At 49.0% G+C, this 23764-nt stretch overlaps 2 protein-coding genes across 3 annotated transcripts; one reads left to right on the top strand and one right to left on the bottom strand.

The window, feature by feature from the left end:
• Positions 1–3117: 3117 nt before the first annotated feature.
• Positions 3118–14787, bottom strand: PHF7 (PHD finger protein 7). Its single transcript, XM_043442834.1, has 11 exons — positions 14007–14787; positions 12741–12855; positions 11930–11982; positions 11452–11543; positions 6803–6904; positions 6322–6446; positions 5710–5869; positions 5071–5177; positions 4493–4609; positions 3943–4067; positions 3118–3692 (listed from the first exon to the last, which is right to left on the bottom strand). The coding sequence occupies exons 2-11, from the start codon at positions 12782–12784 to the stop codon at positions 3466–3468; spliced, it is 1152 nt and encodes a 383-aa protein (XP_043298769.1). The 5' UTR covers positions 12785–12855; positions 14007–14787; the 3' UTR covers positions 3118–3465.
• Positions 14788–14867: 80 nt separating this feature from the next.
• Positions 14868–23482, top strand: BAP1 (BRCA1 associated protein 1). 2 transcript variants are annotated; one of them, XM_043442833.1, is made up of 18 exons: positions 15037–15056; positions 15155–15184; positions 15295–15349; positions 16064–16206; positions 16326–16458; positions 16835–16954; positions 17273–17334; positions 17420–17562; positions 17774–17852; positions 18316–18439; positions 18737–18884; positions 19364–19548; positions 20003–20136; positions 20643–21121; positions 21233–21393; positions 21666–21758; positions 21892–21964; positions 22147–23482. In XM_043442833.1, exons 5-18 carry the CDS (start codon positions 16441–16443, stop codon positions 22278–22280), a joined length of 1953 nt encoding a protein of 650 aa, XP_043298768.1. In that variant the 5' UTR covers positions 15037–15056; positions 15155–15184; positions 15295–15349; positions 16064–16206; positions 16326–16440; the 3' UTR covers positions 22281–23482. The 2 variants fall into 2 exon arrangements, with proteins under 2 accessions (XP_043298767.1, XP_043298768.1); XM_043442832.1 differs by lacking the exon at positions 16064–16206 and having other exon boundaries at positions 14868–15056.
• Positions 23483–23764: the final 282 nt, after the last annotated feature.

The following is a 23764-nucleotide window of genomic DNA, read 5'->3' as shown; positions in this document are numbered from 1 at the left end:
TAATGCAAGATGAGTCTGGGCTATCTTGTAGGGCCAAAAAGTAAAGAAGTGCTCAAAACAAAACCAAACCAAAAGGGAACACAATATTGGCAGTATGTGAAAAGGACACAGGAGCCCCAGTGGCCAAAGCTAGAGCAACCTGAATAAGTAGAACCAACAGAATAAGTAGAACTGGATTATAACCCAGAGTATAATATACGTATCCATGAGTCCATACTGATATAAATGGTTGAGTTAATAAGTAAGCGGGAGAGGACAGGTAAATCTCCCATGCAGAAAAACTCCAAACAAATACATGTAGACACTCAGCCCTTAAAGAGGGAGGGGACATAAATCCCCACTCATTAATTGTGTGCTGCACAGAATGGCTTCTTTCCAAAATTTACAGTATATGAAGGGGGGAAAGGGAGTAACTTTTCTCTTTCTTGAAAAACTCGACAAACACTAATTTGGCCAGATGCCCAACATGAACATCAAGAAGGATAAGTTATGTTGATCATAGGTAACTTCAGTCTGATGTGATAAAGATGGTACTTTGCCTGTGTGGTCTTCTTCCCTCAAACCCATGAATGAGTGTGTGCGTGCTCCAGTGGCTCAGTGGTCTCCAACTCTTTGAGACTTTGGACTGTAGCCTGCCAGACTCCTCTGTCCATGGGATTTTTCTATCAAGAATTCTGTATCGGGTTGCCACTTCCTACTCCAGGGGATCTTCCCAATCCAGGGATAGAACCCACATATCTTGCGTCTCCTGCATTGCAGGCAGATTCTTTACTGCTGAGTCATCAGGGAAGCCCTAATCGTGAGAAAAACATCAGACAAATCCAAATTGAGGGGCCCTCAACAAAACACCTGACCATACTCCTCAAAACTGTCAAGGTCATCAAAAACCAGGAAAATTTGACAAACTGTTAGAGCCAAGAGGAACCTAAGGACACAGGATGACTCAATGCAATATGGTATCCTGGATGGGCGGCTAGAATAGAAAAAAGACATTAGGTAAAAACTAAGGAAATCTGAATAAAATATGAGCTTTATTTGGCTAATAGTAATGTATCAGTATTGGTTCATTAATTGACACAAATGTACCATATTGCTGCAAGACATTAATGGGGGAACCTGGGCTTGGGGTGTGTGGGGACTCTACAGTATCTTCACAATTTTTCTTTAAATCTTTGAAAAGTCCCAAGTTAAAAGTCTAAGGAAAAGGCCCAGTTATTTGAGAATGGCTGGTTAGGCCCACATGAAGAGGACATGTCAAAGTTAGACTTTCCAGCACACAAAAATGGGGTTAGCTATTAACATGAACGAAGAGTAAGGGTATACACACTATGATAAAGTTAATAAGGGTGTGTGCACACATGTGCACTGTTCTGATAGGCACACAGAAATCGGGCAACGGAATGTCTGGGTGACAAAACGCACCCCCTCTCCCCACTCCCACTATGAGCTCCACCCGCCACCCACTGCAGAAGGGGCTTAGAGGGTGCTGATTGAGGGCCATTGTTTTCAGTTACAGTGGTATTTCTCACACTTGAGTAGTATAGAAATGGACTCTCTTATTTAAAGGAAAAGATACCACCCCAGATGTCTGAGAATATGCCTGGTGACCCAAGTTATATAAACTCTGTAAGAAACTAATGTCTTAGTTTTGGAAGTATGTTTCAGTTGTGAACTATTGCTGCAAGAGTTGAGTCTTTAGGATAGGTGAAATATTGTTTAAAATATAACTTGAAACCTCTCTTGTCACTTGCAGAGCTCTGACAAAGTGTCCTTGGATGTCCAGCTTAGGAAGCACAGCACTGAATCCCCTAATTTGCGGGAGAGAAAATGAAAAAAGGCAGAGTCATGGGGGAGATGTGAGAAGGCCCAGTGAGCAGCAAGCTCAGAAGGAGCAGGCTCTAGGAGGCAGGTCTTCCAGAAAAGAAGTGTATAGCCATCTGATATTCAGCCTATGAGGGAAAACTGTACTAGGAGGCACTTGATCATGTGGAATATATGGGAAGAATTAGCTACGGGTAAACAGCAAAATTTATATATATATACACACATATATATATTTGCTTAAAGGAAAAAACAATGTACAGGAGAGGAAAAATAAACATAGTATACCACTTGACTCAGTAGTAAACAGCAATTACATAGCCATGGTAATGTAAACACTGAAGGTTAATTTAACAGAAATTGTGATGTAATTATAGAAGATGGAAGGAATGAAAATGGGAAGGTTTTAAAGGTGCTAGGTCTTTATGGAACATATAGGAAGTAAAAAATGTCTTACAATTAATATATTAAGAAATGGCTAAAAAAGTGGAAAGTAGGCGTCTTCAGGGAATAGGACTGGGCGTAGGGAAGGATGAGTCCAGAAAGTAATTTTCACTATAGTCCTTTTAGTATGCTTTGACTTTTTAAAAGTATTTACTTTGTCCCTAACTGCCCCTTTGGGATTCCAATTGAATCTGGTCAAATCCGAATCACTGTACACATTCAGGTGTAAGTCTTCAGGGGTCAGCAACATCTGAACCAAGTTCACCTTGGTTCAAAAAAAGCGTCACCTTGGTGAAAATGCCAACTCAATATCTGGCAATGGTCCAGTTTCCCCCACTAATCCAAAACCCACAAAAGCATTAAAAACAAACAAGTGTTCTGTTTCTCTCAGACCTTCTGCCAAATTTCTATCCTAGCTGCCTTGCCTACTGTCTAGCATGGCCCCCTTACCTGAGCTGGAAATACTCAAGCCACCAGGTAGGAGGGTTTGAGTGGAGCTGTGTCTTCACTCTTGCGGGGAGGTATGCTGATGACCAAGCTGCCTGGAGTGAGGGGAGCCCCTTCTGCCCCACATGAGCATGGCTGTCCCTGGCCTGTCTGAGTCCAGGGCCCCAAGCTTTGCAGTGGTGGCCTATTCTCAGTCCAGAGTGGACTCCTTTGCTGCCCCCCTTCCTGATGATATCTTGTGTGTTTATTTGCACAATGATGAAGTCTCTGTCCCCATTTACCTGCAAAATACTTCCCTCCAAAGCAACAGGTCTAAGATGAAAGCTCTCCATTTAATTTACTGAATTTTGTAGATCCCTTAGTATGCTAGATAAATTCCAGAGTGAATGTATACGGAGACACCAATGGAGAGAAAACCTTTATTTGCATAATAACAAACGCAGGTGAAGAAAGAAGTATACGAGACTAGATCAAGGTGGGAGAATCTTGGTGGAAGAAAAAAAGAGTATAAAAGGCCCTCTGGGGATCAGACAGGAAGAGCAGAGGTGCTCTCAAAACTACAAAGTCGTTCCGTGATTAGCATCAGGACTGCTCTGAACTAGCGTTCCCCCAGGACTTCTCTTTTCTTGGTTAAGAGATACCCTGCTGGCCCCTTTCCTCATCTCCCAATCCCAAAGTGCTCCCTCCTCTAAACCTGATGGAGGAGCACAGCTCTGTACCCAAATGTGCTTGGCAGAAACTACTCAGGAAATGTTACTCAGATTTTTTGCAGCTCTTAGAGAGTGTGACACCCTTGGATCCCCAGGAGTGGCTCCTCCTGGGACCAGAAGACCCTGGGTTTTCTAATAAGGAAGATCCTGGCCAATTGGTCCAAGAAGGGCCCGGATTCTCTTCCAGCCCGGTGTCTCTGTAGAACTGTCCCCTGGAGAGGAAGGTGCTGCTGCAACAGGGGATGTCACCTGAGTTTTCAAGTGTGTACCCTGTGGTGAAAGAAAGTTGGGAGGGGCCAACTCGACCCTCTGTTTCCTTCCCAGGCACAGGTCTTTATGCCCCTCCTTAGCCACTTTTCTTCCCAAATTAAAGTACCAAGTGAAAGTCCGAATCTGATAGCACACCCTCCTCCTTTACTAAGCACTGTGAGTCCCCCTGATCCCCCACCTCCACCACCACCACGAGTCCCAGCCCACCCTCACCACCCTCACCAAGACCAGATTATCCCTCCAGTCCCACCTATGACTTTGGCAGCAGGCGCACACTCCTCGCACTCCCATTTCTTACAGTTGGATCTGAGAGAGGAGCAGTTCCTATGGGTTCCATGGGATCCACATGTAGCACACAGAATGAGGTGCCACTTCCTACAGGAAGAGCCAAGGGAGGATTGTGGGACACATGGAACACTCAGAACCACTCTTGGGATGTTTGCTGCAGTTCAGGCCCTTGCTGAGATCTTCCTAGGAATCTTTCACTACACATTTTACTCAAGATGGAGGGGTGGCTGAGTGCTGATCCCGGGGCCTGTGGTCAGCCACAGCCACGCACAAGGTAGACTGGGAAGCAAGTGGCCCTGAGTGTCTCTCCGTGGGGCACAAGGAGAGCAGACCTAGCAGAGGGACCTGTTCACTTGTGTATGAGTGAGTCTTGAGCTGCTCAAGGATGGGACTTAGCAACTGTGTTTGCCCTGAGATCTGCAGACAAAGGTAAATTTCTTGTGCTTGAAAACTGTACTAAGGCCTAAGATCGCCCTGATGAGAGATCTTTCTAGCCAGGAGCTTTTCCCTACCCTTCTTCCTCAGAGCTGTCTCTGCCTTGTCCATACAGACAGATGGGGGCATCACAATGCTGATAGCGCTGATACAACTCTGAGAAAGCCCCTGGCTCGAGTTCCCAGGCAGCGTCTCTGCAGTGGGAGAAGAAACAGTGAGTAAGGGACGTAAAATCGGCTGGTAAAACCTTTGTTCACCTAGGAAGAACTAGCAAGAACTCAAGCTGGTACAGCAAGAGTTCAATAGGCTGTCCAAATGCTTTCAACAAGGCGGGGCAAGTGGTCTGGCAGTGGGAGAGGGTTGAAGCAGATGAGTGGAACACAGGGGTTCCTTAGTTTCACACTGGAATTCAAGAACTCAATGAACTCTGTCCCCCAAAGCACCTTTTTTTGGAAACATGCGCTCCACCCCTACTCTCCTGCCCGCTCCATTCCCCTTTATAATTGAAAAGTTCTCCCGCCACCCTTCCCTTTTCACTGTGTATCAATGCTTATGCTACTTCCTCATTCTCTGAGCTATCCTCACACTCACCTCCTCTCTAGAAACATAGGCAACCCACTCCCTGGCTCAATTCCTGTGGTCAAGTTTCCACTACCTGTCTGGAATATGAATTCCCATTCTTAGCATTTCTTTAGGAAACTCTTCTCGATTGTTGCACTGTGGACATTTGAAGAAATGCTTTGCTGATGTGTGGGCATATTTCTGCAAGATAAACATGGAAAAACTTTGTGCTTATAAAAACACTCTCTTTGATCACATTCTCTCCACCCTTACCCTCATCGCACAGAGGATACTGCTAAGAGAGGCTGGGGCGAGGGCTGCAAACCCAGGGGTCAGATCAGGGACCCAAAAAGCTCAAGAGAGCACCCAGGAGTGCCTCAGGTGTCATCTTCAGCCATGGGGTCCAGCAGTGGTCGACCTGGCTGGTGTCAGGTACCGTGGATACACGTCTCCCTTTCCTTCAATCTCAGGAACCATGGCTGATTGTGAAGCTACTTGACTCATTCTAGGAGTAGTTCATTTGCTCCAGCCATCCTGAGGATTTTGTTCAGTCTAAATAATGAATGAGGTACTACAGGTCAAGGATGACCAGAGACGCAGCTAAGTTTCCTCTGGAACCAGTTCTGCATACAGACCTCCAGCACAACGCACAGATGCTGAGATTGCCTGAGCATTCCCAGGATGCTCAGAGCTGGGCCATTGTGGATGGTCCCCAGTGCAGAGAGCGCCCCACCTGTATGCACTTCCGGTGGTAGATCGTTTGGCTACAGCATGGGCTCTGGATGTTTTCAACACTTATTTGGGATAAGTCTTCACAACACAAGATACAGCTTTCCTCCCCCACGTTCCTGCGTCGGATGTTCTGTGTAGGGCGATGTTTCCCACAAAATGATCTGTGGCAGAATAAATAGGCTTCGTTTTTTGTTTGTAAATGATGCAGTTTTCTAGCTGCCCGGAAGAGGAATAGCAATCAACCACCCTGGCCCGTGTCCAGTGAACCTCCAAGCTCATGGGGAGGAGGCGGAGCAGGGTGAAGAACAGCCACATGCCTTCTCACAGCTGCTTTCCCACTGAGCAAAGCTCCACAGCCTCCTGTTCCTGAAAGCCCCACTTAGCTCTGAGCAGCTGTCTAAGAATCCCAGCTGCTTGTAATCTAAGGAGGGGATGGGAAGCAAGCAGTAAATCTGTGAAATCGCCAAGTCAAGACACTGTTTCTCATTATCAAATGGAGGGACAGATTTTCTGGTGAATCAAAATAGGCCCGTGAGAACCGGCCTCTGATTTCATCAGATGCTAAATAACAAATTACAAAAGGGCAGCTCAACTTTCCCCCTTCATCACTCACTTGTACTCTCCAAAAAACTGTGAAAGGCAACCCCTTTCTAGGCCACAAGGAAGATGGAAGTTTCTGACACATTGGTCCTTCTGGCAGTTGATGGCAGCTCCCTTTCTCTTGCACACAAAGCAGATCTGCAAATGAGATCCCAGGCAGTACTCAGGGCCCCCAGACAGACAGACAGAAAAACAGCATGCTGTGGAACGGAAATGCTTTGAAACACCAGCCACTCCTCTTCCTCGGTGGACCTAGAAGCTCTAAGGCAAGCCAGAGCTGAGCTTCAAGCAGCACTGCATTCTTGTTGGCTTTCGCAGGATATTGCTCCCTCTCCTCACTTAGGACACTATACACTAGAGAAGGACGGAACTTAAGACCAGTGGGAAATTCAAGAGTCCTCTGACTGTGAAACCAATTAGGGGGAAGGAGAGAAGCAGGGATGAGAGGAGCAGTAAAGGAGGCCGACCCCAGCCCCCACTCCAGGGGTTCTAACCTTCCTCGAGGCCCGGGCTGCCTCCCTTCTGATGTCTTCAGGTAGAAATCCATGGAAACCTCTGTTGGGTTGGCCCCTCTGAAGCAGCTTGCTAGATAGGATCTAGAAGGGCAGCAGAACCAGGCTGTCAACACTGATGATCAGTGAGACAGTGCAGCGGGGTGAGGAGGATGACAGGGTAAGAGAGCCAAGAAATAGAGCTTGGTGGGCTACACATGCATTCACAGGGTAATTTATTTAACAAAGGTTTACATAGCACAGGTGTTGGGGACTCTTAAGTGCTTTTCAAATATTAACTTATTTAATCCTTGCAACAACTTTAAGAGGTAGGTACTATCATCATCCCCATTTTATAATCTAGAGAGATCATCTGACTGGATCAAGACAACGGAACTCCAGAGCCTGGGGTTTTATCCACCTTTGTGCTATGTCTTTCATTTATTGAGGACTATTTTTGTGTGCTGAGCACTTTGGAGAAACACTCCTAACGCAGTGACTCATTTTCTGCTCACAACCCTGTCATATGGATGGATGCCACTGCGATCCTCATCTTAGAGGCCACGGAGGTACAGTGCATTAAGTGACCTGGCTGAGGTCACACAGTAAGGAGGCAGCCGAGTGGCATTCACATCCGGGCCCACAGAACTCACACTCTCCCTCTCTTGCTGCACTGACCCTTGGTACAGAATCAATACTCTTCTCAGAGTGTATTCTTTACAGAAAAGGAAACAGCGCTTTAAAGTCTCCTGACTGTAGTCATTCTGCCTTATAGGGAAAGGAGAGGAATTGAACTTTTCTTTGAAAACATACTTTAAAGGACCTTTTGTTTCTGAAAAGCCCCCAAAGCAGAGCTTAGAATGGGAAATCAAACAAAAAGAAGCTGAACTGTTATATACCCAAGAACAGTGAACATATACATACTTTGGAAGAATTTCACACCTGAGCCCCACCCCAAGAAGCTTCTAAAAATCTTAAGAAGGGTATTAGACTTTACAGTAATTACATGTAACGGGGACTGAGGTTATTTTAACAATATAGCAAAAGTGAGCCTACAAGGTTGGATGACTTGAGGATACTTGAATCATAGCCCAATTAGGCCTAAAACATATCTATGTTTACACTCACTCAAGGCTTTAGGACTATATGATTTCTATCTATACTTTTAAGTGTTATTAACATTTTCTACAATGAACTGTATAATTTCTATAAATAGAAAATTCAGTAGTGAAACATTAAAAACAACCTAAATGTCCTTTAATAGGAATTTTATACTTTTTGGCACAACTGTACCATGGAATACCAATTAGCTATTTAAAAAAAAAACAAACTAGATCAGTATATTCTAAATGGAAAGATCTCTGTAAATATATGAGGTTAAAAAAATACAAAGCACTGTGTATGTTTATTTTTATGTCAAAAATGTATATGTGTAAAAATGCACTGAAATTAAACAAGACCTGACGCCAAAACAAGATAGGACTTACAAGAATGAAAAACCACAGACCAAGCTTTCTCATGAGCACAGATATAAAAATGAAACGAAATACTGAATCCAGCACCATATAAAAAGGATTGTATACCATGACCAGGCAGAGGCTGAACCAGAAATGCAAGATTACTTTAACATTAAAGTATTCAATCAACATAACAAACCACATTAACAAAATAAATGAGAAAAACCATGATCATCTCAACAGATACAGAAAAAACGTTGGACATAATTCAACACATATTCATAATACCCTCCACAAACTAGAAATAAAAGGGAACTTCTCCAATCTGGTGAAAAGCCTACAGCTAACATCATAGTTTAATGATGAAAAATTGGATGCTGTCCTCTAAAGTCAGGAACAAGACAAGATATTTGCTCAAATAACTTCTATTCAACACTGGACTGAAGGTCCCAGCTATTACAATGAAGGAAGAAGAATTAAAGGACATAAAGCTTGGAAAGAAAGAAGTAGAACTGCTTTTATGCACCCATAATTGTGTACACAGGAAATCCTAAATGCATTTACAAAAAATTAAAACAATAAAATCTAATGAATAACGGAATTTAACAAGATTGCAGATATAAAATCAAAGAATAAGAATATTGCATTTCTATACACCAGCAACCTTGAAAATTAAATTCCAAAATACCATTATACAATAGCATAAAAATCACAAACTATGTAGAAATACATTTAACAAAATATGTGCAAGACTTCTTCACTAAAAAAACATTGCTGAGGTAAATCTTAAAAGACCCAAATTAATGGGGAAATATACCATGTCCATGGACTGAAGATTCAACATTGCTTGTCAATTTTTCCCGAATTGATCTCTAAATTCAATGCAATACCAATCACTAACATGACAAGCTTTTTTTTAAACAAGAAAATATAAAATATAAAGCTAAATATACAATGTATATGGAAAAGGAAATCATCTGATACTAATTGCCAAAGTAATCTTGGAAAAAGACTATAGAACTTACAATACTTAATTTCAAGATGCTTTAAAGATGATCAAAACAGTGTGGTATTGGTAAGGATTGACACACAGATCAATGACAGAAAACAGATCATGCAGATCCATGGACACATGGTCAACAGATTTTGACAGACACTGAGGCAATTTAACAGGTAGGGAAAGATTTCCTGGGACACACAAACAAGCACTAACAATAAAAGGAAAAACTGATAAACTAGACTTCATCAAAATTAAAAACTTTTGTTCTTCAAAAGATATCATTAAAGCAGGGGGAAGGGGGGGCATGTGTGATGTCAGGCCTCAGAGGTGGCCAGAAGAAGCCCCTGAAGCCCAAGAAGCAAGCCAAGGATAAGACATTCAACAGAAACAGAGGAAAAACAGAAAAAACTCGAGAAGCTAAAAGCAAAGCCTGGGAAGAAAGGTCCCCTAGCCACATGTAGAATTAAGAAACCTGGCAAAAAGTTGTTCCTTGTGCCTGAGGCAATGATGAGCCTTAATTCCATTCCAGGTGTTTAAACATCTGGGTTACCTGCTATAAAATCTGTTGCCACCTATACCTAGAATGCAATGTTATCTTGGAACCTATTGGAAACTTAAGAATAAATTTTGCAAAAAAAAAAAAAAATATATATATATATATATGTATACACACATATATACAGTGACTTATTTTGACTATAATTCTTCTCAGTCATTTCTACCTTAGCTATGAGATTCACATAAACCCAGCCCAGAATCCTGCCAAAATGTGTTCTTAAGTCTTTGTTCTATCCTGAATTCTATTCCACCTATAATTAAACCAACTTACTTGAAAAAAAAAATAAAAAAGAAATAAAAAAGGCAAATCACATTCTGGGAGAATACACATATCAGAAAAAGGATTTGTAGCCAGAATGTATAAAGAGCTGTTACAACTCAATAAGACAAAACAACTCTTTTTTCACCTCCTTGTGTGGCATATGGGATTTTAGTTCCCTGACCAGGGATTGAACCCAAGCTCCCTGCAATGGACTTCCAGGGAAGTCTCCAGACAACTAGACATTTTAAATGGACAAAATATTTGTACAGACACTTCACATAGGAAAATATGTAAATGGCCAATAAGCACACAAAAAGAAACTCAACATTTTAGGTCACCAGAAAAATGTAAATTAAAACCACAATGAGATACCAAACCATACCTACTAGAATGCTAAAATTAAAAAGATTAACAATATAGATTTTGGACAAGAATATTGGACAAATAGAAATCTCATAAATTGCTAGTGAGAGTATAAACTAGTACAACCACTTTGGAAAGTGATTTGGAAACTTCACACAAAGCTAAACATACAGTCAGTAACTCTGCTCCTAGACATTTGTCCCAGAGAAGTGAAAGCATGTTTTCACAAAAAAATTTGTACATGAATTTTCACAACAGCTTTATTCATAAAAACCCCCAAATGGAAACATTCAAATGTTCATCAGCAGGTGGATAAAAAAGCAAATTATAATATATTCATACAACAGAAGACTACTACACTATAAAAAGGCACAAGCTAACAAGCCATGCAACAAGGGTCAATTTTCAAACCATTGTGTTGCATGAAAGTAGCAAGACACAAAAGAGTACAAATTGTATGGTTTCATTTATATGAATTATGAGAATAGAGAAAAGCAGTCTATTGATCAAAACAGTGATTATCTTTGAGAGAACTAACTGGAAAGGGTAGGAGGGAACTTTCTGACATGATGGAAATATTTATTTTGATTAGGGTAGTGTTTACAAGCAAACATACATTTTATCCCCATGATATATGAGTGCATCATGATATATGAGCTTATCATCAAACTGTATACTTAAAGTGAGTGCATTCCATAGCATACAAACTATACTTAAGAAAAAGAAAATATCAGGAAAAAAATAACTGCAAGAACTGTTTGCTTCTGGGGAGAGGGAGAAGGACTGAGAACACTGTTAATGGAAAGAGACTTTATATTGTACATACTTTACAATATTAGGATTTTGTATCAGGCACACATATTACTTTTTTAAAAATCAGATTTTAAAAGAAAACAGCCATTAAGAAAAACAAGCCAACAGGGCAATGCATCTGAGGCTGGGTGCAAAAACAGAGGACAGACTATATTAAAAAGTCATAGGACATTCAAAGCAAAGGGGGCCTTATACTTACAAGACAGAAATAATGCACACTGAGATTGTCCTTCTGAAGAAATTCCCCTAATTTTTCGGGATCCCCAGGTTCTCGAAGGCATAGCCGGCAAACTGCAAAAAGGATGTTAGGAATTCATTTTGGGAACATAACCATCTAAGTACAAGGAGGAGCAGAGTACTGAGAAGAGGATCATTTTAATAAAGAAGAGGTTGGGCTGAAGTGGTATTGGGTATCAATTAGGCTTTCATATGATTTTAGCCACATCTGAAGGAGTTGGCTGCAGCTGCTCACTTCATACACTTCTGTCTCAGGTTGCTTTACTTAACTTGTTCCTTGCCCTTTGGATGTGACAGTTAAAAATTACAGACCCTGAGTTCAGGATCTTAGCGATTCTGGGAAGGAATGGACAGTGAGAAGAGAAGTTTGCTGCCCTCTACAGGTGGCCTTTGCTGAGGCTGGGAGGCAGCAGCTGAACAGAACCACTTGTCTTTCTTACCAGGCCCTGAAGAAGGCTTCCTCTGGGTTACCCTCTTTGTCTTGACAGATTTTCTACACAAGAAATAGAAAAGGTACAAGTATTCTTTGAGGATTCTATTGACACCTTTTGTAACACTTCCCTCAAAATGTTAAACCACGGACCTGATGAAGGACCAAAATAGCTAATGGCTAAGACATTAGTTTTCTTCTTCCATTTCATATTTTTTGAAAGCACACACCATACCCACTGAATTATTTGAATTATGTGAGATCACAGTCATCTTTCTGTTCGAGTGTCTCTATTGCCTGTGTTGACTGAATGAATGCAAGAACAAACCCCCTTTTATTCTTTTATTGTTTCTATTGTCACCTACCCTGAATCTCATCAGGTGGTACTATGTTCATGAAGCCTAATAAAATGATACTAAAATTGATTAAGAATTTCCTATTGCTAGGCAATATTCCTGGCTCTTTACTGTATTAGCTCAAAGAATCTACAGAATACTCTAAAAAGTGAGTGCCATTATTGTATGTTTTCTAGATGAGGAACAGGCCTAAAGAAATGAAGTAACTTGTCCCAGGTCACCTAGTTGGCAAGTGTTAGAGCCAGGATATGAACCTGGGCAGCAAGGCTCTAGAGCCAGGATTTTGTCAGTAGGGACATCCCTGGGAAGATAGGTTACTGGGCAGCTTCCAGGGGACCACTGGTGTGTGCTCCCACACTAACCAACCCCAGTCTCCAAGACCACACAGAGGAGACAGAAAGTAAAGCATATACTACAGACCACTGGGCGATTTCTCCCGGGACTCTCTTAAGTCGCCTACTCCACCTCAGTCTTTGATGTCCCTTCTTCTTTTCTTTTATAGTCTTCATTCGCTGCTGCCTCTGTCTCTCCTATCTTGAACTCTTCTATACTATAATGAGGACAACACAGGCTCTTCCAGCTATAAATATAAACAAGTCAGCTATTTAGTCTACATTAGTTAAGTTCTATGAGGTCAAAGCAACAGTGGACTTTACCTCCCCATCCATATAACAGGAAAAAAGGGACCCACCCAGTATCAATGCCAGTAATAGCCAATAATTATTAAATTGTATCCAGAACTGTTCTGGGCATTTTACATTTAACTTGCAAAAACCCCTGGTAATAGGGTACCATTTTACCCCTATATTCAAGGTGAGGAGACAGGTACAGACAGGTCACAGAGAGGCACCTGCATAGGGTCAGAATTACTGATATACCACAGCAGTGTGAGAACTTGGGAGATACTATTTGAACTGGCTAACTGGTTCTTCATTTTATGTCTACTAAATATACAAGGTAGCACTCCTAACACTTCCTTTTGCCCCCAAGTATAAGCTCCTTAATTCTACCCAGGAAAAACAAGGTTAGGAAGCTCTTTCCTAGGAAAAGGAGCCTGTGGGATTCTGGCTGCCTAAAGCAAGAACTCCCTCTAGTGAGAGACAAGATATAACCCTGACAAACCACCCCTTGGCTCCTATCATTTCTTTTCACCAGGCTCAGATGGTCACTGAGGTCTGGCCTGTTCTCAACCTTCCTCTAGATCTGAGCCAAGATTAAAAGGCCCCAAAGTGGAGAAGACACCCTGCCACTCCTTCCCTGACTAATGTCAGCTGACTACAAATTCACAGTTTTCAATGGTTTAGGGGGAAAATCCCTGAATGGGAAGGGGGACAGAAGAAATAAAACCCACTCCTATGAAGGAAGCATAGTGTCAGGTCAGGGGAGAGGAGAGCATTTCTTAGGGGTGTTGAGTGAATTAGGTCAGTCCAGGGACAGGGACACACACCCCAGCACCATGTCCTCAGAGCATATAGCTGGAGAGCATAAACATCTGTAGGGACTGCATGAAGGTAAATGCTCAGGCCATTAGCTGTTCAGAAATCTAAGGCTCCATCTCTTCTAACCCATGAGTTGCACCTGCATTGATAATGACATTTGGTGGTTTATTTAACAAAAGAACTTGGATAGGCTGAAAGAGAAGGGTGTGCACTAGGGAATCCACGTTAGCAGGCTACAGAATAGTTCCAAGTTCTTGGGGGAATTAAGATCATCTAGCAATAGAAATAAAACCTTAAAACTTCAGTTGTTTGCATCGCTGGACCAAGACGTTCCTTGAGTTAGATTCTGTGCACACTGGTAGTTACAGGAAGACGCAATGGTCTTCAAGCATGTGAGGAGGACGTTGCAGACGCTGGCTTCCACAAGCTGCTCAGTCCGAGGTTTCCTAACAGAACGGTTGCTCCCTTGACCCGGTTATCAAGTTGTTTCGCTGGATAAGTGCTGGGTAAAACTTGTTGAAAAAATTAAAATTAAAGAAGCGTGTTCGGCGCCGCCGCTGCAAGAATAAATAATGATTTATTGGAAAATACTGTAGGTGTGGCCACAACCGTCCCCCGGAGGTAACAGCAGGAGATGGGGCTCAAGGAGCATCCCGCGGATGCCAGACCAGGCTCATGTCGCGCCTGCCGGGCGGCTGGTGCGGGGCCGGGCCGGAGGTCGCCTCCGCCGGTCGCTCCTCACGGTAGCACACGGGCCGCCGCTCCCGGCTGGGACCGCCCGTTCAGTTCTCGCCGAGGGCGCCGCTGTCCCGGAGCTTTATTCGTTGTCACAAGCCGTGGTAGCTACCTCACGGGCCGCCGCCCCGCGCGGTGACTGCGCCGGCGAGGGGTGTGAGCGTGCAAACGGGGGCCGAGTCACGCGGACTGCGACCCAGGGAGACTGAGGCCGCGGGGACCACCGCGACGCTGACGGTTGTGGCGGACCGGGACCGCTAACGGTCCCGCGCCCGCCCCGCCCCATCTCCCTCCACCTGGGCTCTAACCCCACCCCTTCCTCTTGCCCCGCCCTCTCGCGCGAGTGCGCTGGCGTCTGGAGTCCAAATTGCGGAAGAGGAGCCCGGAGGCGGGGCGTAGGCCGTCGCGCAAAAGTGACGAAGTGCCGCCGGCGCGGGCGGGTGACGCGACGAGGCCCGTTGTCTGTGTGTGGGGCTAGGGGCCCCCGGGGCGGAGGGGGCTCCCGGCAGGGAGGCGGCGGGTGGGTCGGGCGGGCCTGGACATGGCGCTGAGGGCCCGCCCCGCGGGAAGATGAATAAGGGCTGGCTGGAGCTGGAGAGCGACCCTGGTGAGAAGGGGATCGGGCAGGCCGGGAGTTGAGGAGGCCGGGTGGGTCCGAGACGCGCGTTTCTGATCACCACTCGCTCCTCTTGTCGTCCCCCCCAGGCCTCTTCACCCTCCTCGTGGAAGATTTCGGTAAGAGCCTCTCCTGACCGCCGGACCCGGGCTCTGGGGGCCCACTCCTGGGTCATCACTCCACAGCCAGGGGCTGCCCTTCCCGACTTGTTTTCCTTCCTTGATGGCAGGTGTCAAAGGGGTGCAGGTGGAGGAGATCTATGACCTTCAGAGCAAATGCCAGGGGTGAGTGACTTGGCGTCAGGGCCACCCTTTACACCTCGAGGGCTAGGGAGGGGCCTGGGAGAGAGTGCTTCTCAAGGGAGGTAGTTTCAGAAGCCCCAAATTGTAAAATTTCCTATCAGGAAGAATCCCTCCTCCTTGGGTGCTCTCCTGATGAAGCTGGTACTGTGTTTTCCTTTCTCCCAGTTTTCCCTCCACACCCTTCTTTATGTGGTACCTCCTTCCCTCCAAATTCTAACCATCTCTTGGGTTAAATTCAGCTGCTTTTTCTTGCCTTCCAACTGGAAACCCCTTTCTCTTGACTCAGGTCACACAGAGTCTTTTGTGCAGCTGTAATTTACTAATGACTGCTTTAAGGTGCCCATGTGCCAGTGGTTTTAATTCCCACACAAGGGTGTCCTATTGATTGGTGGGTTTGTGGCATCTGACAAGGCCTCTCTTGGGTGACCAAGCTCAGAATCTTGTCTTGGTGGTCCTACAGAAGAGAAGTGTGGAGGAGCTGCTACAGTGACTGAACAGAGAAGTCTGCTTTTGTTTCCCAGGACAGAAGGGACTGATATGGGTGTTCATTTACGTGCCTGACTGCACTGGGGCCCACGCCCTGGGTTTCACAAGTTTGAATTAATGTTTAAATTCCACCTCATATTGTTCTCGCCTTACCTTCTGTTCCTGCCTGGTCCTGGGCCATTGGTTCTAGCTTTTCCTTTCTTATCCCAGAACCCTAGACTGCATAAGGATGCTGAGTGGACTCCTGGAGCACCACAGCCAGAGGCTGATGCTTGACACTGCCTGCAGCAGGCTCCTGGGGTGTGAGGGCTCAGGGCCACTTTGGGCAGTCTTAGAAAGAAGCCATGGAAGAGGTGGGATCACAAGAAGGGCACCTGAGGGGTAACAGCGCACAGGAATAGAGGAGGGGAAAGGGGATGCAGATTGCCTTCCGCTACCTGACTGGTCGAGTTCTGTCCCTTCCTTTCCCCAGCCCCGTGTATGGATTCATCTTCCTGTTCAAATGGATCGAAGAGCGCCGATCCCGTCGCAAGGTCTCTACCTTGGTGGATGATACATCTGTGATTGATGATGATATTGTGAATAACATGTTCTTTGCCCACCAGGTCTGCTGGGCTCTGTGTTCTTTCTGGAGGGTGGGATGCTGCCATTTTCTTCGCTTGGAAAGTGGAAGCGGGGGAAGGCAAGAGGAGATAGGCAGATACCGCAGGTGGTGGTTACAGAAGTCCCGAGGCAGAAGGAACTGAGCCCTTCTTCGTTAAAAACAGGAAGTCTCTTTAAAGCAGGGTGATGCCTGAGTCCATTTTCCATGTCCCCAGACAGCTGATGGGTACTTAGTTGAATGAACAGATGTTGGGTAAAGATGAGGAGAGCTGGTGAGGATTGTCCAGATAGGACTGTCCTCCCTGGAACCCCTTTCCTGATGAGTATGGGCTTGGGATGGGGGATGCTATCGATGGGTGACTGTTCTTTATTTCACAGCTGATCCCCAACTCTTGTGCCACCCATGCCCTGCTGAGCGTGCTCCTGAACTGCAGCAATGTGGACCTGGGGCCCACCCTGAGTCGCATGAAGGACTTCACCAAAGGCTTCAGCCCTGAGGTAGGCCACAGTGTCCTCCACTTGTCAGAAAAGGAGACAGACCTGGGGAAAAAAGGAACATTCCTTAAGTGATGCCTTATTAGGACTTTACCAGGCCACGTTCTTCTCCAGTGTCCACTGATTACCATGCAGGGCCAGTAGAGCCTATCTTTTGGGGGCTGCAGAGCGCTCTTCTGCCCCCACCAGGCCTTCAGGAGGGTCCACCTGTGCTTGTTCCAGTTCCTGGAAGGCCTCCAGGCCTGCTCTCCTGAGCTCTATTTCCCACCTGAGGCCCACCTGAGAAGTTGCTCTGATGTGGCCTTATTTTCCTTCCTCTAGAGCAAAGGATATGCGATTGGCAATGCTCCGGAGTTGGCCAAGGCACATAATAGCCATGCCAGGTGTGTGGGAGCTGTGGGAACTGATGGGGGTGGGGACAAGGAATGGGCTTGTCCCATTCTGGGCGCTGACTGTGTCCTTCCCCAGGCCTGAGCCACGCCACCTCCCCGAGAAGCAGAATGGCCTTAGTGCTGTGCGGACCATGGAAGCCTTCCACTTTGTCAGCTATGTGCCTATCACAGGCCGGCTTTTTGAGCTGGATGGGCTGAAGGTCTACCCCATTGACCATGGTAGGGGGTTTCTCTGCTGACCTCCTAGGGGGCTGGGGCTTGGGGTCCTCAGGGTGGGTCTTGAGGACTTAAGGCTCTGGCTGGATGGCACATTGCACTGCATTGTCCAGCTGGCCCCCTCTGGCTCAACTGCTGTCCCTTCTCCTTCCACTCCTGGCCTGCCCCTGTTCAGGGTTCCCCACCTGCTGACTCCTCGTCTTGGTTTCCCCAGGGCCCTGGGGGGAGGACGAGGAGTGGACGGACAAAGCCCGGCGGGTCATCATGGAGCGTATTGGCCTCGCCACTGCAGGGTAAGGACTCTGTGCCTGCCCTGCCCTCTGGAGCTGTGCCCCCATCGGGAGGGACACGGAAGAGGGGACCGAGGCGGAGAGAGACCAGATGACTTGTGCGTGGCCACATGATGAATCTGGCAAAAGCAGGATTAGATCTTGGGCTCTCAGCTCCTTGCCCTGTTTCCCATCCAGGCTATGTGTGGCCTGCTGCAGGATAGACTGGGGAGGGGCAGGCCGTGGTGGAGCCCCGGGTGGCCCAGGCGTGCTGGCTCACACTTCCTGACAGGCTCCTCACACAGCTTGCTGGAAGGCACCAGCTGAGGTGCCCGGTGTGCATGGCCAGCTGCTGCCCACCTGTGGGGGTGGGGCCTGTACCTGTGGCTGCAGGTGTGACTTCAGGGAGCCCTGCCAGCGTATCTGCCGCCTCCTGATGGCGGGGCCAGGGTGAGAGCTGCTCTCACGGCTGCGGCTGTGACTGCAGGGAGCCCTACCATGACATCCGCTTCAACCTGATGGCGGTGGTGCCCGACCGCAGGATCAAGTATGAGGCCAGGCTACACGTGTTGAAGGTGAACCGTCAGACCGTACTGGAGGCCCTGCAGCAGGTGGGGACCCCTCCTGCCCAGGCCGTGACTGGCCCAGCCACCCGCTCCTTCCCTCCACGGGGGCCTCTGTCTCTTGATTCCCTAGTTATTCTCTATTGTGGGTCTGGGCTTCCAACTAACCGCTCCTTTCCTTGGCTCCCACGGTGGGACTTGGTGAGGGGCAGGGGGAGGATAACCTCTGAAAGGAGGTTTGGCTGATTTGTTTCCCTTTTGAGTGTGTGGAGCCTAGGCCCTTAGCCGTCTGAGGTGGAAGCCAGGTCTGCCTTCACTCCTTTGCACCTTGGATTTTGATTTCAGCTGATCAGGGTAACACAGCCAGAGCTGATTCAGACCCACAAGTCTCAAGAGTCACAGCTGCCTGAAGAGTCCAAACCCGCCAGCAGCAAGTCCCCTCTGGCGCTGGAAACAAGCAGGGCCCCAGTGGCCTCTGAGAGCAGCCACACAGGTACTGGAGCCTCTCAGGCCTCAGAGCCGCCCCCTCACAGCTGACGTTGTTGGAGGCCCAAGCAGAGCAGGTCTTTTTCTGTGGAGGCACTTGGGCAATGGTTCAGGGCTTCTGTGGGCGGTCAGAAGCCTGCAGCCCTCTCCCCTCCCCTTGGAACGTGGAAGAAGAACCGTCCCTTCCTAAAGAAAGGCACCTGTAAAGGGCTGCCATGACCACAGGCCCCCAAGCCTTCTCTCTCAAGTATATGCCCTTTCTGCTTTTCTCTGGAAAAGAAAAAAAAAAGTTTTTTTTCACCTTCTCCTTTTTTTTAATCTCTCTTTTCCTGTCTCACTGTGGCTGCATGATTTAGCGCTTGTTCATGCTGAATCCCTCAGCTCTCTCTTCTGTTCTTCTCTGGGAAAGGGAGGGGAGTCCAGGCCTGAGGACAACTTTTCTTGAGGGTCTGGCTGAAAGTCCTGTCTGTGTCCTCCCTCTCTCAGATGGTGTGGAGGAGGTGGCTGGTTCGTGCCCACAAGTCCAGACCCACAGCCCTCCTAGCAAACCCAAGCTGATGGTGAAGCCTCCAGGGAGCAACATCAATGGGGTTCCCCCCAACCCCACTCCTATTGTCCAGCGGCTGCCAGCCTTTCTGGACAATCACAACTATGCCAAGTCCCCCATGCAGGTAAGTGGGGAGGATTCCCACCTGGATTCTCTGGAGAGCCTACAACAGGTACCTTGCTCAGGTGGTTTCATGCATGTTCGCTCTCTGTCCCAGCCTAGGTGACCAGGGTTCTCTGGCTGATACTCAGAAGTGCCCAGAACTGCAGGGGTTTAGGGAGGCAGAGAGAGCTCCTCTGACTTTAAATTTAGTCTCATAACTGTGGGGCTAAGTGTTTAGGGCATGGGGTTGGGTTCAACTCTGTGGGTTGGGTTCTACTGGCAAAATAAATGCAGATGTTTCAGGGCACTCTCTCTTAGAAGCTCTGTGTAGGCAGGGGGTAGGGAGTGCTCTGGAGCACCTGGAGGGGTTCAGTGGACTCAGCCTAGAGAACCATGTTGGCTTTCTGGTGGAGGTGCTGTGTCTGGCCAGGGCTGGCTGGCCCCTGGCTCATGGCTGCCCTGGGTTTCTGCTCCAGGAGGAGGAAGACCTGGCAGCAGGTGTGGGCCGCAGCAGAGTTCCAGTCCGCCCACCCCAGCAGTACTCAGATGATGAGGACGACTATGAGGATGACGAGGAGGATGACGTGCAGAACACCAATTCCGCCATCAGGTCAGCCCCAGCTCTGTAAGGCTGGAGATTGGGTGCTGCGGATCCTATCTTGACTCTTCCAGCACAGAGAATGCCCTTCACCAGATGACGCTGGACGCCTGCTGAGTGCAGGGCCCGGGGGAGGCAGATGTGAAGGGGCCGACTCCAGAGTCCCAGAAGTTTTCGGAGGGCTTGGGGCAGGGCCATGCACATTTAAGCAGACATCGAGACATGGCCTATTTGGAGGTGGCCTTTTGTCCAGGCCTTGAAGGACGGGGTGGGGTATCTTTGCTGGAGGACACAGCACTGGCCAAAAGCCAGAAGTGAGGCAGCTGGAATCGAGGAGGTGTTCTCAGATGACAGCGGGCTGCAGCTGTCAGAGCCCAGGGTGCTAGGCTGGGCGTGGCCAGGTCAGGCTGCTGGAGCTGCATGGTCATTTCCTGAGGCTGTGTTCAGGTCATCCTGGGCACTGCTGGATGTGGTCCCCTGGCCTGTTCCTTGGGCTCATCTCTCCTTGGGCCCCGCAGGTATAAGCGAAAGGGGCCGGGGAAACCAGGGCCATTGAGCAGCTCTGGGGATGGGCAGCTGTCCGTGCTACAGCCCAACACCATCAACGTCTTGGCCGAGAAGCTCAAAGAGTCCCAGAAGGACCTCTCGATTCCTCTGTCCATCAAGACGAGCAGCGGGGCTGGGAGTCCGGCTGTGGCAGTACCCACGCACTCGCAGCCCTCACCCACCCCCAGCAACGAGAGCACGGACACGGCCTCTGAGATCGGCAGCGCTTTCAATTCGCCACTGCGCTCGCCCATCCGCTCAGCCAACCCCACGCGGCCCTCTAGTCCCGTCACCTCCCACATCTCCAAGGTGCTTTTTGGAGAGGACGACAGCCTGTTGCGTGTTGACTGCATACGCTACAACCGTGCTGTTCGCGACCTGGGTCCTGTCATTAGCACGGGCCTGCTGCACCTGGCTGAGGATGGTGTGCTGAGTCCCCTGGCACTGACAGGTGAGCCTTGGGCTGGCTCCCTGGCCTCTTGGCGTATTGGAGAGGGAGGTGGCCAAGGGACCACCACGCATCCTGCACCCTGATGGGTCTTCTCTTGCCTTCTCTTCCCAGAGAGTGGAAAGGGTTCCTCCCCTTCCATCAGACCGAGCCAAGGCAGCCAGGGGTCTGGCAGCCCAGAGGAGAAGGAGGTGGTGGAGGCTGTGGACAGCAGAGAGAAGCCTGGGCTGGTCAGACCTAGCGAGCCCTTGAATGGGGAGAAGTATTCACCCAAGGTGAGCCCTTCTGCGGCTTCCTTTCCTAATCCTGACAAAGGCTGGGCCCAGGGCACTGCCGTCCAGGTGCTGAGTTCCTAGTGGGAATTATGGTGTGGAGGGTGGTGCCCAAAGCTGGGTGCCAGGAAGCCTGTCTGGGTGGGGTAGCGGTGGGGGCCTTGATAGGCTCCAGGGCCTCTGGCTGCTCGCCCTTGCCTGTTGCTGCCTCGTGGTAGTCGGGCCTTGGGGCTGGTCAGCCCCCCTTCATGGGTGCAATTGCTGCGTTTTGGCAGGAGCTGCTGGCGCTGCTGAAGTGTGTGGAGGCTGAGATTGCAAACTATGAGGCCTGTCTCAAGGAAGAAGTGGAGAAGAGGAAGAAGTTCAAGGTGGGCCCTTCCTCCAGCGGCCTGGTCTGCTGCCCACCTGTCTTCCCAGAGGCGCGACCTGCTAGGGTCAGCTGGTGGCTGCCCTGGGGAGATGGCTGCAGAGTCCTCAGGTCCTGATCCTTCTTTCCCACAGATTGACGACCAGAGAAGGACCCACAACTACGATGAGTTCATCTGCACCTTCATCTCCATGCTGGCTCAGGAAGGTGAGCCAGGCTCAGCACCCTGGCCCTCAGGCCCCTTTCCTCTGGCCTCTGGGGGCGCTTGAGCTGACTGTGGTCTTGGGGAGGGCAGGGAGAGCCTCAGCCCCCGACCTGAGGCTGCAGCCAGTTGAGTAGCGGCTCCCAGGCATCCAGCCACCCGCTCAAGGGCCTGCGTCTCTCCGCAGGCATGCTGGCCAACCTGGTAGAGCAGAACATCTCGGTGCGGCGGCGCCAGGGGGTCAGCATTGGCCGACTCCACAAGCAGCGGAAGCCGGACCGGCGGAAACGCTCCCGGCCCTATAAGGCCAAGCGCCAGTGAGGACCGCTGGCCGGACCCTGTGTTCACTCTTGCCGCATGGCCCTCACCAGGGCCCTCCCCTGCCCCGTCCCCCTCTTCCCAGTATTACCGGATAGTTCCAGTCGGAGAGCCCAGACCCTGGGAATGGGAGCCAAGCTGGGATCCTCGGCCTCGTGTCCCTGGGCCTGGCAGGGACCCGTCGTGCTCTGGAGGCAGCAGCTAGAGCTGGGGCCCAGTGAGGTGCTGCAGCTTCCTCCACAGCCGGCTGTGGAGCGGCAGGACCTGGCCTTTCTGCCTGGGCAGCAGAATATATATTTTACCTACAGAGACGTCTATTTTTCTGGGCTCTGACCTATCTTGCCACCACTGTGTTGACATAGTCAGCTTCCTGACTCTGAGTTCTCTCCTAACACGGTCATCCTGGAGGGCCAGAGTCACTTCTGCAGGGTCACAGCCGGGGGCCACTGGAGCAGTGGGCCCTGCTGCTCCAGCCCCCAGTTGTTCCTGCCGTTGAGGAAGCCAGGTCTGCTCTTCATTCCTCCTGGGAGAGCTCCAAACTCAGGGCCCTGGCTGCTGGACTAGGCTGGGAGAGGGCTGTCCCAGCAGGGGTGGGATGAGCAGCCTGCCAGGGTCCCATGGCCTGAGCAGAGAGGCGTGTTGAGCTGGTTGGCCTGGCTCCAGCCAGCCTCGTCAAGACTGCTCTCTGTGGCAGGGCCCTGGTTTCTTCGTCTTCAGTGTTGTGGCCCTGGCAAGGGGCCTGCCTTGGGCTCCTGGGCTCAAAGGAGCCTCTGCCCAGGCCCTCAGTATTACCATGTCTCCTTCCTCTTAGAGACAGCAGAGACAGGGCTGCTTGCAAAAGCTGGCACCACTCAGCTCTCCCTGCCATGCCAGCTTTCTCAGCTTCTGCAGGGCACTCAGGGTGGGGGACAGCAGGACCAAGTCAACCAGTTGGAGCCCCATGTTCCCAGAGGGCCTGATGGCCAAGGGCTAATGGGTCCAGCACTGCCTCTGGAGCTCAGGCCCCCAGACGGAGCTCCATGGCCTCTGGCAGGTGGCTCTGAGGCGATCCAAGCCGGCCCTTTATGTGTACATAGTGACCGGGGTCGGGGGTGGGGGGGCAGCTGCAGGTATGGCAGCTGCCTCTCTGTGCTAAGCATAGCCTGACCCCTCTGGCCCCTGTAAATACTGGATGAATGAATGAATAAAACTCTCCTTAAAAATGAGCCCACCTGTGCTTGCTGGCCTGAGGTTTGGAGGCTAGGCCGTGGTGGGAATGAGGACCTAGCCAGACCTGGGCTGGGCCCTGTGTGTGACCAGAGATGGGAGGGGAGTGCATTCTCAGGCATTCTGCCTTCTGGGGCAGAGGTTCTTGGGATCCTAGGTCTGGGGTTTACGGCCTGAACTGGGTCGGGGGGGGGGGGAGGGCTGCGGACCCCGAGGAGTGGTGTGCAAGGTGTACTGTGGTAGGAGAGGGCTGCGGCTTTACCAGAGCTGACGGCTTTGTA

This window comes from Cervus canadensis, chromosome 22 (genome assembly GCF_019320065.1).
Source record: "Cervus canadensis isolate Bull #8, Minnesota chromosome 22, ASM1932006v1, whole genome shotgun sequence".
In the NCBI taxonomy this organism is placed as follows: domain Eukaryota; kingdom Metazoa; phylum Chordata; class Mammalia; order Artiodactyla; family Cervidae; genus Cervus; species Cervus canadensis.
The sequence above is the reverse complement of the archived record's forward strand: the minus strand, read 5'-3'. Positions and strand labels throughout refer to the sequence as shown.